At 40.5% G+C, this 13,725-nt stretch overlaps 1 protein-coding gene across 7 annotated transcripts in view; it reads left to right on the plus strand.

Annotated features, from left to right (window-relative positions):
- Window positions 1–13,725, plus strand: part of ENOPH1 (enolase-phosphatase 1) — a 39,409-nt gene that overhangs the window by 8,917 nt on the left and 16,767 nt on the right. The window contains exon 2 of one of the 7 annotated variants that reach the window (XM_036067814.2): window positions 4,643–4,710. The exons of the other annotated variants lie outside the window; for them this stretch is intronic. Within the exon in view, the coding sequence (XP_035923707.1) occupies window positions 4,643–4,710 (68 nt within the window). The remainder of the gene's footprint in view (window positions 1–4,642; window positions 4,711–13,725) is intronic. 7 annotated transcript variants of the gene reach the window in all.

The following is a 13,725-nucleotide window of genomic DNA, read 5'->3' on the forward strand; positions in this document are numbered from 1 at the left end:
GAGCCTGCGCCTTGCTTGGTCTCTGCAGCCGGCTTCCCCACTCCGATACCTGGGAGCTCTGCTGCACTCAGGCACCCCTGGTCTTTCTGTGACCCCGAGGGTCCTGAGACCACATTGTCCCATGATGGTTCCACCCCCCGCTTAGCCACTGGAGCGACGTCCCTCAGCGGAGCGGACTTCTAAACTTTCCGATTTTGTGCTCCGAGGCTCTATCACTTGCCAGAAGCAGCTGACAAAGGCCCCCTCCCCCGCCGTCTATCCTCCCGAATATCACCTTGGATTCACTTCTCCGCACGTCCTACCTTCCAGAAAGTGGTCGCTTTTCTGTTCAGAGAGTTGCTACTATTCTTTTCTTCAATCTCCTGTTGAGTTTGTAGGTGTTTAGAATGGTTTGATCCCTATCTAGCTGAATTCCTGGGACCAGACGAAATTTAGGTCTCCTACTCCTCCGCCATCTTGCTCCTCAAGATTCGGTTTTGTTTATTTTTTAAAATTTATTTTTTTTAATTTAAATTCAAGTTAGGGTATTATTAGTTTCAGGGTAGAGTTTAGTGATTCATCAGTTGCATATAACACCTAATGTTCATTTCAGGGGTTTTGTTTAAAGGATAGTTTCTTGTGCTTTGTCCTGTAATCTATTTTTATTTTATTCACATTAATTATTAATCTGTTATAATCTAATAAGCTATTATTAATTTGTTACAGATTAGTTTTTCAAAACTGATGTTTCCACAAGTATATTCAGAAGAACGTTAAGTCTATGTGGATATTTATAGTAATTTTGCAAAAAAGGATTCCATTATTAAGTGCACTTTTGGGAGATGTTAGGCTATACATATTCAACTGGTTTCTTTATTGCACAACTTCTCAGAGCCTTTATATCATACACATACATGCACACATATGCTTAATGAGTCTTCAAGAGAGTGACATTTCACAAATTTACTTGAACAAAAAATTTTTAGCAGAGTTATGTGAAGGATTAATCTTTTTTAAAAAACACCTTTAAAGAGATACTAAATCATATCCTTCTTGAATCTCTGAGTATGGAGGCGGGAATTGGGAGATGTTTGTTCTACTTTGGACCTTATAAGTCACATCAGGTGTGTGGAAACAAGCATCGAGTACTATATATATATGCGACTTGTATACTTGACTCATTCTCAAAGACTGTGAGGTATGTGTGCATTGTCCACGTTTTACTCATAGGAAACTAAGATTCTTAAAAATTGAACAGTATGACTGGAATTTGAACCCAAATTGCCTGCCTCAAAAGCTCTTACTTTTTACATTATTACATTTGACCTCTAAAGTGGAAACCACAGTGCTTGTTCTCTGTCTTTGCTTGGCTTCTGTATATGTTAAATGACCCAGTTGATATGAGAGCACTTTAATCAACCTAAAGTACCTTAAAAGGATATGGTAAGAAATTTCAGTTTATATATATATTTTTTTTTAAAGATTTTATTTATTTATTTGACAGAGAGAGACACAGCGAGAGAGGGAACACAACCAGGGGAGTGGGAGAGGGAGAAGCAGGCCTCCCGTGGAGCAGGGAGCCCAGTGTGGGGCTCGGTCCCAGGACCCTGGGATCATGACCTGAGCTGAAGCCAGGCACTTAACCGACTGAGCCACCCAGGCGCTCCCAAATTTCAGTTTATACTACCTCTTGGTGATAGGTTTAGTAGTGAAACCTTGAGCCACAGTAACTATAGTTGAGTCTTTATTTGGAGATTTGGTTCTATAGTCAGTGTATACTGTGAAAATTGAATATGTCAGAAATTGCCCTTGAAAGACTCTTAGGAAGTCATTCCTCTTTGGAGACTGATTTCCATTTTTCAGTAAGCCATGCATTAATTTTTCCTTTAGGTTGGAAACATATCCCTGCTTCTTCCCTGGGACATCAGAGGAAGTAGTTGGTTTGGGATTTGGTGATATAAATGAAAAAATACATTGTGTCAAACATTAGCCTCATACTGTGCCACTCACACTGTAAGAGACATTGGGGAACTGAAACTATTCCACTGGGGAACAGAACACCCCACTGAGTGCAATAACACAGATTGCCAGCACTGACTATGGTTATTTTTTCCTTTCCTCCTTTTTTTTTGGTCTGAGCACTTACAGTTAAATGTGTATATGATGCCCCTTAACTATATAACACGAACAGTCTGGGATATCTCATGGGATCCCCTAGAACCCTCTCAGTCTGGGAAGTGGTCTCTGGACAGCTTGCTGCTCTTTCGCGACGTGCCTCAGCCCTTCTGTGTCAGACAACAATAAAAAACAATGGTTTTATTTACCAGCTGTTATATCTTATTTTCTCTGAGTCATAGAATTGTCAAATTTCTAGAACAGGAGGGGCTCCTAGCTAGGATCGTGCAGTGAATGTTGCAACCAGCTAATTAATTTCTCATGAATTGATGCCTGGAGGGAGGTCCTATATGAGGTCATCCCAACTTGTTGGGAGCACAGCAGCTCTAGAGCCCAGCTTTCCTTAGATGTTCCCCGTGCATCTGAATCCTCAGCCTCCAGCCCTGCCCCTCACTGCAGGACACATGCCTCTGGAGTTGGTTTTCTTTTCACGTGCTAATTCTGATCCTTTTACAGTGCTGATCTCCCAGCACTTTTTGGTCATGTACACCATCAACAGAATTGGAGCAGGCAATAGAATTTATAAATTGTGGGGGCGCCAAATGTAAATATGTTTGCCTCAATGTGGTTCAGTCAGTTGAGTGTCTGACTCCTGATTTCGGCTCAGGTCATGATCTCAGAGTCATGGGATCAAGCTCCACATCAGGCTCTGAGCTCAGCAGGGAGTCGGTTGGGATTCTCTCCCTCTGCCCCTCTTCTCTCTCTCACTCTCTCTCTCTCTCTCGTAAATAAATATTTTTTTAAAAAGAATTTATAGGGCGCCTGGGTGACTTAGTCGTTAAGTATCTGCCTTCGACTCAGGTCATGATCCCGGGGTCCTGGGATTGAGCCCACATCGGGCTCCCTGCTCAGCAGGAAGTCTGCTTCTCCCTCTCCCACTCCCTCTGCTTGTGTTCCTGCTCTCGCTATCTCTGTGTCAAATAAATAAAATCTTAAAAAAAAAGAATTTATAAATTGTGTATACATACTATTATTATGTTACATTGAAATTTGAAGATGAGATTAGAATAATAAATGTGAACAAATGTTATACTCTCTTCCCTTACCCCATTGAATCATCTTGCATGCCCCATGGAGCCACCACTTGAATTTTGTCCGTGGTGTTGTAATATTCATTTTCTAACTTTGTACCTTGTATTATTCCGGTGTGTTTAGTCTGTTAGCCTATGAAATAACACCGTCACCGGTTATCCTGTCAGGAACCTTCAACTATTGTTTCTGGGTTTGGAGAAAATTATCCTCTTTTTTCTGAAAATACTCTTTAATTTGGTGGCTTTCCTGTTGTTATGTGTTGACATGTGCATGTAACATGTACATGCAACAACAGTTGAGGTGGTTCTGTTCTACAAGGTCACTGAGAACCCCATATTAGCAAGAAATGACTCATTGCCCCTAAAGAAAATACAGGGCTTGGTTCCTGTGAGCCTCTGGTCACAACATTTCTCTGAACTGATCAACATGTAACCTTGTCTCATGTGTGTTTCTGTTTCCCTTATTTAATATATATTGTTGATTGATTAACATTGAGCTCACAGCCAGTGGTGCTGTAACTGCTTTAACGAAGCCTATCTAAACACATATATTTTCTCCCTAAGGCCCAGCACAGTTTCTTGTGCTCAGGACCACTAGGCAGCGCTTCAGCATTTTGCTTGGGGGCCATTTTGAAGTGCAAAATCATCAACAGAAGGCACAAAATGCAAAAAATATGGCACTACATAGACTCTGAAAAGGATGTTTAAACTACAAGAGGTGAAATAAGGCATATTGTCACTTTGTGCTGGGAATGTGTACAATGAAGTGTTTACAGATTTTTGCCACATGCACATGTACTTATTTCTGAATGATGAGGAAAGTGCAGCAAGTATTTTGGGGTTACAAATAAGTTTTAGTGAGTAGGAGAATTTGCAAGTATGGAATCCACCAATAATGAGGACTGACAGTATAGAGTAGTAGTTACATGTATGGGCTTGGACGCTATACAGGTCTGGATTAGCATCCTGGCTCCTCTCTATGTGTTTTATGGCAAGTTAATGTCTCTGAGGGTAGGTACATATTTCCTCAGCTGTATTATGGGGATATCTACCTCATAAGGCTATTATGGACATTTAATGGGTGCTTAGCCTTAAAAAAAAACTTTGTAAAATGAATGAATATGTTTACGTCAATATTTCATCTACCATCCCAATAAATCTTGTTAGGGAATAGTGGGCAGGGGACATGTTTTTCATCTATGCCTTAGGAAAACTTTGTGCTTGAGAATAAAATCTTGGTAATAATTAAGAAGATCCCGTTCACTGAAAATATGAATCTGATTGGGATTTTTGCCCCTAAAATATTTTAAGTGGGGGCATGGTGGGTCCCCTAGCCAAAGACTCTTTATAGGTGTGCTTCTCAGACTTGAGTATATATACAGATCATTTAGGGATCTTGCTAAAATGTAGTTTCTGATTCAGAAGATCTGGAATGGGACTTGATGAACTTTTCACAGGTGCCCAGATGCTGCTGCCTTGCTGCTCCCCGTACCACACTTCAAGTATTGAGGCTTCATACACATTTGTAAGTCATACCTATATGTAGGCCTATTAGCCCTGCTTTTTTCTAACGGCTCATTTCATATGATAAAGTAGACCAAGCAAGAGAGTATAGATGAATTAGAAGAGGTCTCCATCAACATTAACAGAACCACGACCTCTCAGAGGTTAAGTTAGTTGGTTATGGAGAGAACAAGGTAATGCAGTAAGCCTGGTAGACAATGAAGCATTATACGAGTGGCCACTTCCCAGCTTTAGCAAATCATCTTCCAGAACTGAAATGTAAAGAAAGCATAAGCACTGTTTGTTATTCAGGGACAAAAAGAATGTTAGCAAGGAGTTATGTGTACTTACAGGACCAACTAGATAGTACACTTAAATATTTATTTAATTGAATGTGTATGTACGATAGGGACCTGCGTAATAAGCTTTTGGGATAGTATCCTGGCAGATGGGCAGGTAAATAGTGCTTTGCTAAACCTGTTGTATTAGTTTCCCATGGTTGCTGTAACAAAATTACCACAGACTTAGTGGTTTAAGACAATACAGACTTACCGTGTTACACTTCTGGAGGGTCAACTCTGAAATGGATCTCTCTGAGTTAAAATCAAGGTGTTGGGGGGGTTGTGTCCCTTCTGAAAATTTTAGAAAATTCTAGAAAAATTTCCCTGCCTTTCCCACTTTCTAGAGGCTGCCCACATTTCCTGGTTCATGGGCCTTTCCTCTGTCTTCAGAGCCAGCAGCACAGCATCTTCAGACCAGTCTCTCACTCTCTGAGTTTCCTACTTCTCTTTACCTTTAAGGATCCTCGTGATTATATCAGGCCCAACCACATAATCCAAGGATAATCTTCCCATCTTGATTCTTAATTTAATCATGCCCACGGTACTTTTGCCATATAAAGTAACATTCACAGGCTTTGGGATTTAGGATATGGCTATCTGAGAGTGGGGGAATTTTCCCTTCTACCATGCTTAATTAGCACAAACATTTCTAATAGATGCCTTTATAGGTTCTAGGCTGCATAGGAATTAGAATTTATAATGGTTCCACTTTTGTTTTGAAATTTGTCAGTAATGGTGTTGGATGCAATCTATATTTTCTTTAAGATTTATAATATTTTCTTTAAGATTTGACAGATTTTTAAATATATTATTAATATATATAAGTATATAAATTCTATATATATTATGTAAATATAAATATATATTATATATATTTTTATATATATCTGCTTATATACTTTTCCTGGGGTTTGTTTAATATTTTTTGAGATATATTTTATGTTAAAACACTTTTAGAAATGAATAATGTATTCTTGATTGTTTAACGATGGTTGTAATTTTATAGTTCTTTTTTAGTTCTTTTATAGTTCAGTATATTTTAGGGGATAATAATTGAGAAATGTTGAAGTTGACATTTCTTTCTCATGAAAACTGCTATGTTAATTTTATGGTCTTTCTAGGAAGAGAGCTTGTGCTGTCTGATAGTATATCGCAACTCAGTTAAACATCCATTTGATAAGTATTGCTTTTAATGTTTTCAGCACTGAGAGGTATATTATGCTCATTCTGCCCTCAATAGGAAACTGCTAGAAGACAACCCTCAAGGGACAGCAAACTTCCTTCTACCTGTGCTGTTTATTTGACACCTGCAATTGAGTCATGTTCCCGGTCTTCATTCACTCTATGAACTTATTAGGCTTTTTCACCTGCAAGGATGAGGTTATAGGATCTGTTGTGCTTATAAAGTGGTGATGAAGATTGAATGAAGTGAATGCAAAAGCCTCTGAAAATTATAAAGCTCTGTGGAAACACTGATTATAATGCAAGAAGTACCAGACTAATACAGAAAGTGCTTGTGAAGGGTCAATAAGGAAAAGGGGGAACTAACATTTAGTGAAACCCACCTGCTCCACATTTTTTCCCACCACGATACCTCCACCTCTGCTCCTTATGACCCTAGTCAAAAATATGGTAAGAATGAGACCCAGAACATGTCTAATCTCAAAGAATCTGTGGAAGCATTGAAATGGCAGGACTGTCTTGATAAGTTGCTATTGGTGATTTGCTTCACATTCCCCCAAACCTTCCCCATTGCTTAATACTATCTCCCAAAGGGAGATAGACCTATGGTGGTATGTGAGCAGAGTTTTGTTGATTCAACCAGAAACAAAGGGAAGAGCCTTTGAAGAATCATTATATTGGGTCTGAGTATATCAAGTGGATGGAAAGCACCGCCAGCCTATATTTCTGGTCTCTTATTCTAGAACCTTTTGTGTCATGGCACTTGCATGATCTTTCCTTCCCTTCTGTCACATCTGTTTGAATACCTATCATGTGCCAGGCTCTGCTAGGAATACCAAATCCTTAAGACCCAGCCATCACCCTCCTGGAACCTGGTAAGGAGGACAGGTACATAAATAGGTTGTCTTTGCACCGTGGAACTCCTTTGTGGTTTCCTGTTGGCTAAGAGATAAAGTTTCAACTCCTGAACTTCAGTGAACAGGGTTTTCCAATTCCCTATCCCTGTATTCTGTTGCACTTCTTAGAGCTGAACATGCCTGTCCAGGTCATGCTCTTTCATGCCTCCCTGTTCCTCCAGCCTGGAATGTAATACTTTTTTTCCCCTCCAAGTGCAGGTTGGTTCCATGTACTCATTACCGTAAAAAATATTGATTGGGCTAGGCTGTGGGCATATAGAGGTGAAACTTGCTTCTGCTCTCAGAGGACTTTGTTTAAGCAGGAATTTTCGAGTCCTCTCCCCTTTTTGCAGGGCCATGCGTTTGCCACTGCAGCACTTACTGCCTTTGGGGTTGTATTTGTGTCCTGCCTTCCAGCAATGCTGAGAGCTCCTTGTGGACAGAGCCTGAAGCCTTTAAAATATATGTGTGTGTATATATATATTTATTTTTTTTTTTTTTAAAGACTTTATTTGGGAGAGAGAGCACGAGCGGGGAGCGGGAGAGGGAGAAGCAGGCTCCCGCTGAGCAGGGAGCCTAACATGGGACTCGATCCCAAGACCCTGGGATCATGACCTGAGCCGAAGGCAGATGCTTAACTGACTGAGCCACCCAGGTGCCCCTATTTATTTATTTTTTTAAGGCTTTATTTATTTATTTGAGAGAGAGCATGTGCGTGCCTGTGCATGGGCGGGGGGGGGGGGGCGGGTAGAGGGAGAAGGAGAGGGAGAAGCAGGCTCCCCACTGAGCGGGGAGCCTGACACGGGACTCGATCCCAGGACTCTAAGATCATGACCTGAGCCGAAGGCAGATGCTTAACCAACTGTACCACACAGGCACCCCTTTTTAAAATTTTAATAGCAACTGTTTAATTTCCTTATAAGATGGAAAGCTTGGTAGGTTATTAGGGTAATGACTTACAAGTATATAGCTTAACTTTGTACATATGAATTGATTGGGACCCAATACAACCTAAAACATAGAAATTCAGAACCACATAAGGCATTCAGCCAATGTTTGGTGATGGTGATATGATGCATTCCATAATGGGCATGGGCACGGCTGGGATTAAGTTTCTCCTAGCCTCTGCTATCGTTGCTATTTCAGATTTCCTCAAGGTGCTGCTTTATCTTATTTGAACAGTGTGCAACTTAGCTTAAGTGTTTCCAGAGTGACGTTAGAATTTTCATTGAGCCAACATTTCTAAAACCTAGAGGTCCAAAGGAAGAAATCAGCTAAAAATGGACATTAAAAACTACGAAAGAGGGATACCTTGGCTGGCTCAGTTAGAAGAGCATGCAACTCTTGATCTCGGGGTTGTGAGTTTGAGCCCCATGTTGGGGGTAGAGTTTACTTAAAAATCATGAACGATAGAAATTTTATTCACAATTAAGTTAAAAAGCTAAATATATCATGCTATGGAAACTTGTATGTTATTTTGTGGATAGAGGAAAGTGTTTTTTCCCCCCAGATTTTTCCTCAAAATAATTCATGCTTGTTATAAATTGCAAACATTACAGAAGAATATAATATAGAGAGTAAATGTCGTCTTTTGCTCCTGCCACCCAGAGATGACCATTAAAAATTTGGTGAATATTCCTTCTGATTTTTTCCTATGCATGCAGTAATTAAGATTATTAAAAGAAATGTAGTTCAATCTACTCCCCAAAAGGCACCAATTATAATATGTAACCCTCACTTTTTTTTTTTTTAAAGATTTTATTTATTAGAGAGAGTGAGAGAGAGAGAGAGCACAAGAGGGGGTAGCGGGAGAGAGAGAAGCAGGCTCCCTGCTGAGCAGGGAGCCCGATGCGGGACTTGATCCGGGGACTCCAGGATCATGACCTGAGCCGAAGGCAGTCGCTTAACCAACTGAGCCACCCAGGCGCCCCTGTAACCCTCACTTTTTAAATAAATGTAGGTAGGCCTCTGTCTTGCTCAGATAAGCTTGTTTTTTGTTGTTGTTTTTTTTGTTTTGTTTTTGCTCAGATAAACTTTTTAAGGACATACTGTATTTAGCTCTGAGAAGTCCTTCCTTGTCTGATGATTCTTAAAATTTTCCATTCTTACAGCTTACCCTCATGTTCCCCCTTCACTAAAGGAAAAAAAGGCATTCTTTTTATAGTAAAAGCTTATTTTTATGTAATACTTTTGATTTTCGTGTTTATTAACTCTTTTAATTTTCAAAATTGGTTTTGGTGGAGGTAGGAGTCCGGAGAAGCCAACCCCCTGTGAGCCTGTTGTACCTGGTTCTCCATCACCCCTCTGAAGAATGTTTGGATAGGCAGTAGCCCTGTCCTCAGAGGCCCTCTTCCCAGGGGACTCCATTTCAGAAACACGGATTTCTTTCCAAAGACAGAAGTCTTTAATACCAAAAAGGGTTCTTTGTCCTCTGGGTGTGTACATGAGGGGTTCATTAACTTGATTTTGTTTTCAGTGATTCCTTACGCGCCTTTCAACAAGTTCCTTTTCTTAAGTCTAAAAAGTATGGAGCTGACACCCTTCCCTGAGTAAAGAGAGACTAAGACACGTAGTTTGGACACTAATGGTAATCACGGCAGTGGGTCCTGGGTGGGACTTTGGAGAAGAGCCACAGTCAGGCCAGTGTTTGGCAGTTCACCGGTATGCTCCAAGAGGCTGGCTGACTCCTGGACTGGGCCTTGTGTGGGTCTAAGTCATTGTAGGTTCATTTAAGCTCATTAGATCCCTGAAGCAGGATGATGAAGCTCTGGGATCTGGCTCTTCAAACTAAAAAAAAAAAATCTGATTGATAAACTGGTACCATAGTCTGTTAATTTGTACTTAACCTTTATGTGCTTATGTAAAATGGAATAATAGCACTTGTTTCATAAGGTTATTATGAGAATTGAAATGAGATCATTAAGACCATTCATTAATCAATTCGTTGCATAAATTTGGAGTGCTTGGTAGTTGAGGGAGAAGGTCCATGCTAAAGCTATGGATTTGAGGATCATCAGCAATAGATGGTATTTAAAATCTTGAGATTAGATGAAGTTACTAAAGATTGACTAGATAGAGATGTGCCTGGAATAGTAAGGGCTCAGTAAATGTTGGCAGTTACTCCCACTATTATTACAACTACTTGTATTATTATTACTATTTATTAGAAATGTTACAGAACTACAAGATGAACCGAAATCTCTCATTTTCTTAGTGCAAATGTATTTGAGAAACCAAAGCTTTATTAGAAATTTCTGTAGAGACTATCAGGATCCAGGGACTTGGGTGATCCCAATGAGTAGTGCTCCCCAAAGTCATCCATCTGCAGAGCTGGGTAGGCTTAGGCATTGGGATTTGATAGGCCTGGATTTGAGTCCTGCCTTTACTTTGTACCAGCAGTGAAACCTTTTAGAACCTCAGCTTCTTCATGTGTTTAGAGGGATTGCCTTGCAGGGATGGCAGGTGGATTCAAAAAGGTAATTATCAGGGCGCCTGGGTGGCTTAGTCCGTTAAGCCTCTGACTCTTGATTTCAGCTCAGGTCATGATTTCAGGGTTATGAGGTCGAGCCCCGCATCGGGCTCCAAGCTGGGCATGGAGCCTGCCTAAGATTCTTTGCTCCCCGGGGGCGCCTGGGTGGCTCAGTCGTTGGGCATCTGCCTTTGGCTCAGGTCATGATCCCAGGGTCCTGGGATCGAGCCCTCCATCGGGCTCCCTGCTCGGTGGGAGGCCTGCTTCTCCCTCTCCCTCTCCCTCTGCCTGCTGCTTGTGTTCCCTCTCTCACTGTGTCTCTTTGTCAAATAAATAAATAAATAAAATCTTAAAGAATATATATATATGTATATATATATATATTCTTTTCCCCTCTGCCCCTCCTTCCCTGCTCTCTAAAAAAATTAAAAAAAAAAAAAAAAGTCAATTCCTTCCCTTTCCCTTCCACTGCTAGGGGCTAGGACTTCAGGCCAATCAGGTTTCCTTCTCTGAAACTCCAGAGATACTGGTATTCTGTCCCTGTGCCTCTTTTTAAAACCTTATCACAGCGGGCACCTGGGTGGCTCAGTTGGTTAAGCAACTGCCTTCGGCTCAGGTCATGATCCTGGAGTCCCTGGATCGAGTCCCGCATCGGGCTCCCTGCTGGGCAAGGAGCCTGCTTCTCCCTCTGACCCTCTCCCCTCTCATGTGCTCGCTCTCTCTCATTCTCTCTGTCTCAAATAAATAAATAAAATCTTTAAAAAAAAAAAAAAAACCTTATCACAGCTACTAGCCCCTTTTCCGTTTCCTTTCAAGGAAACGATAACCTTTCCTTGTGTGATATGATTCATTGCAATTAATTAGATTATTGTTTATCTTTCTTTAATTAGTTTAATCACCTTAATGGGATTTAGAAGACACTTTTTTCCTATCTGGCAATGCATTTATTAATTCATTTTGAATGTAGATGATGAAATCTAATGTATGTTCATTCCTAAAGGCTTCTGCTTTCAAAGGGGAATGGTTACGTCCCTGCTTACCCCATTGAAGATAGGGACACCAAAATTATAATCTCTGAGCCTCTGTGGCCCATGTAGCAGTGAGAGCACCGAACTTTTGGTAATTCCTAGTATGGTCTTCAGGAAGGATATTTAAGGAGCAATTTTAATTCCACAACTGCTGAAGCTGTCTAACGGATGGCAGGGATCACTTCCATGAAGTGGTACATTCCCATCGTTGGAAGTGTTCAAGCAGGGACAAACTTCCAGTTATAAAATAAGTAAGTTCTGGGATATAATGTACAGCATGGTGACTATAGTTAATGATATTTTTATTGAATATTTGAAAGTTGCTAAGAAAGTAGATCTTAAAAGTTCTCATTACAAGAAAAAATTTGTGTGGTGATGGATGTTAACTAGGCTTATTACGGTGATCATTCCACAATATTTTTTTTTAAAGATTTTATTTATTTGAGAGAGAGACAGATAGTGACAGAGATAGCGAGAGAGAGCACAAATAGGGAGGAGAGGGAGATGCAGGCTCCTGCTAAGCAGGGAGCCCGACGTTGGGCTTGATCCCAGGACCCTAAGATTATGACCTGAGCCAAAGGTAGACGCTTAACTGCCTGAGCCACCCAGGCGCCCCTCATTCCACAATATTATATGCATCTATCAAATCACTATGTTGTACATCTGAAACTACTATATGTTAGTTATATCTCAATTAAAAAAGAGATTATACACTGTCATTGCAGAAAATAGATAAGCAAAAAAAACAAAAACCTTTGTAAATGGCCATGTTCCCCTTGATTTTGTTTTGTGCATTAGATATTCCCCAGAATGGAATTATGCCGTATATTTGAAACCTGTTTTATTTCTTATTTAGATAATGTGATTTCTTTCTTTCTTTTTTTTTTTTTTTTAAGATTTTATTTACTTGACAGAGAGAGAGAGCACAAGTAGGCAGAGTGGCAGGCAGAGGGAGAGGGAGAAGCAGGCTCCCCGCTGAGCAGGGAGCCCAATGTGGGGCTCGATCCCAGGACCCTAGGATCATGACCTGAGCCGAAGGCAGCCGCTTAACTGACTGAGCCACCCAGGCACCCCGAGAATGTGATTTGTTTCTAAGACCCATCAACCCACTTAATTTTCCTTTGCTTTTTATCTTCTGAGACTAATAGAAAAATAGTAGTCCACCAGTATTGCCTTTGTGTTGTTTAATTTTCTGGCTGAAAAAGATTTATTTTTATTTAAAAAAAAAATTTTATTTTATTTTTAAAGATTTTATTTATTTGCCAGAGAGTGAGAGTGAGAGCATAAGCAGGGGGAGCAGCAGAGACAGAGAAGCAGACTCCCTGCTGAGCAGGGAGCCTGATGTGGGGCTCGATCCCAGGACCCCGGGATCATGACCTGAGCCGGAGGCAGATGCTTAACCGACTGAGCCACCCAGGTGCTCCTTATTTTTATTTTAAGTAGGCTCCATGCCCAGTGTGGGGCTTGAACTCACAACCCTGAGATTAAGAGTCGCATGCTCTACCGACTGAGCCAGCCAGGCACCCCTGGCTGAAAAAGTTTTAAGTTCTCAAATACTTTAAATCATTTGTTGCACTGTGTGGTTCATTGGAAGGCTTTTAAAATAGTTCCTTTAAATAGCTATACTTTAAGTATTACCCATTACCTTTTTATTATCCATTTTCCTCAAAGGAGACTTGAGTAAACATTATAGCGACTATTTAATTCTTATTGATTCTGTGACCTTTTTATTGAAACAGCCACTTGACCATAAAGCAAATCCATATTTGGACTTCTAAACATTAATGAGGCAACTTGTTTAATTAGATGTTCAGAAATGTTGTGGCCCTGAAGGAGACTTAATGGAGCTCTTTCAGAAAGCTACCGTTGAGCTGCATGGAGTAATATAAATTGCTGCTTGCATAGTATCCCCTCCAGCAGTTATAGTGGAACTTAATCATAGTCCCCTGAGAGACAAATACTCTTATTTAGTTCTATGGCCTTTTGTTATGTGTACTACTAAACCGCAACAGCCTCTTAGGTGCCTGGTGGACTAAACATATTTCACATGTTTATAGAACCCTGGGTTTATTGCAGCATTTTTTTCATACTGTAGTATTCTGAAATTACCCATAAATGGAT

This window comes from Halichoerus grypus, chromosome 3 (genome assembly GCF_964656455.1).
Source record: "Halichoerus grypus chromosome 3, mHalGry1.hap1.1, whole genome shotgun sequence".
NCBI classification, from domain to species: domain Eukaryota; kingdom Metazoa; phylum Chordata; class Mammalia; order Carnivora; family Phocidae; genus Halichoerus; species Halichoerus grypus.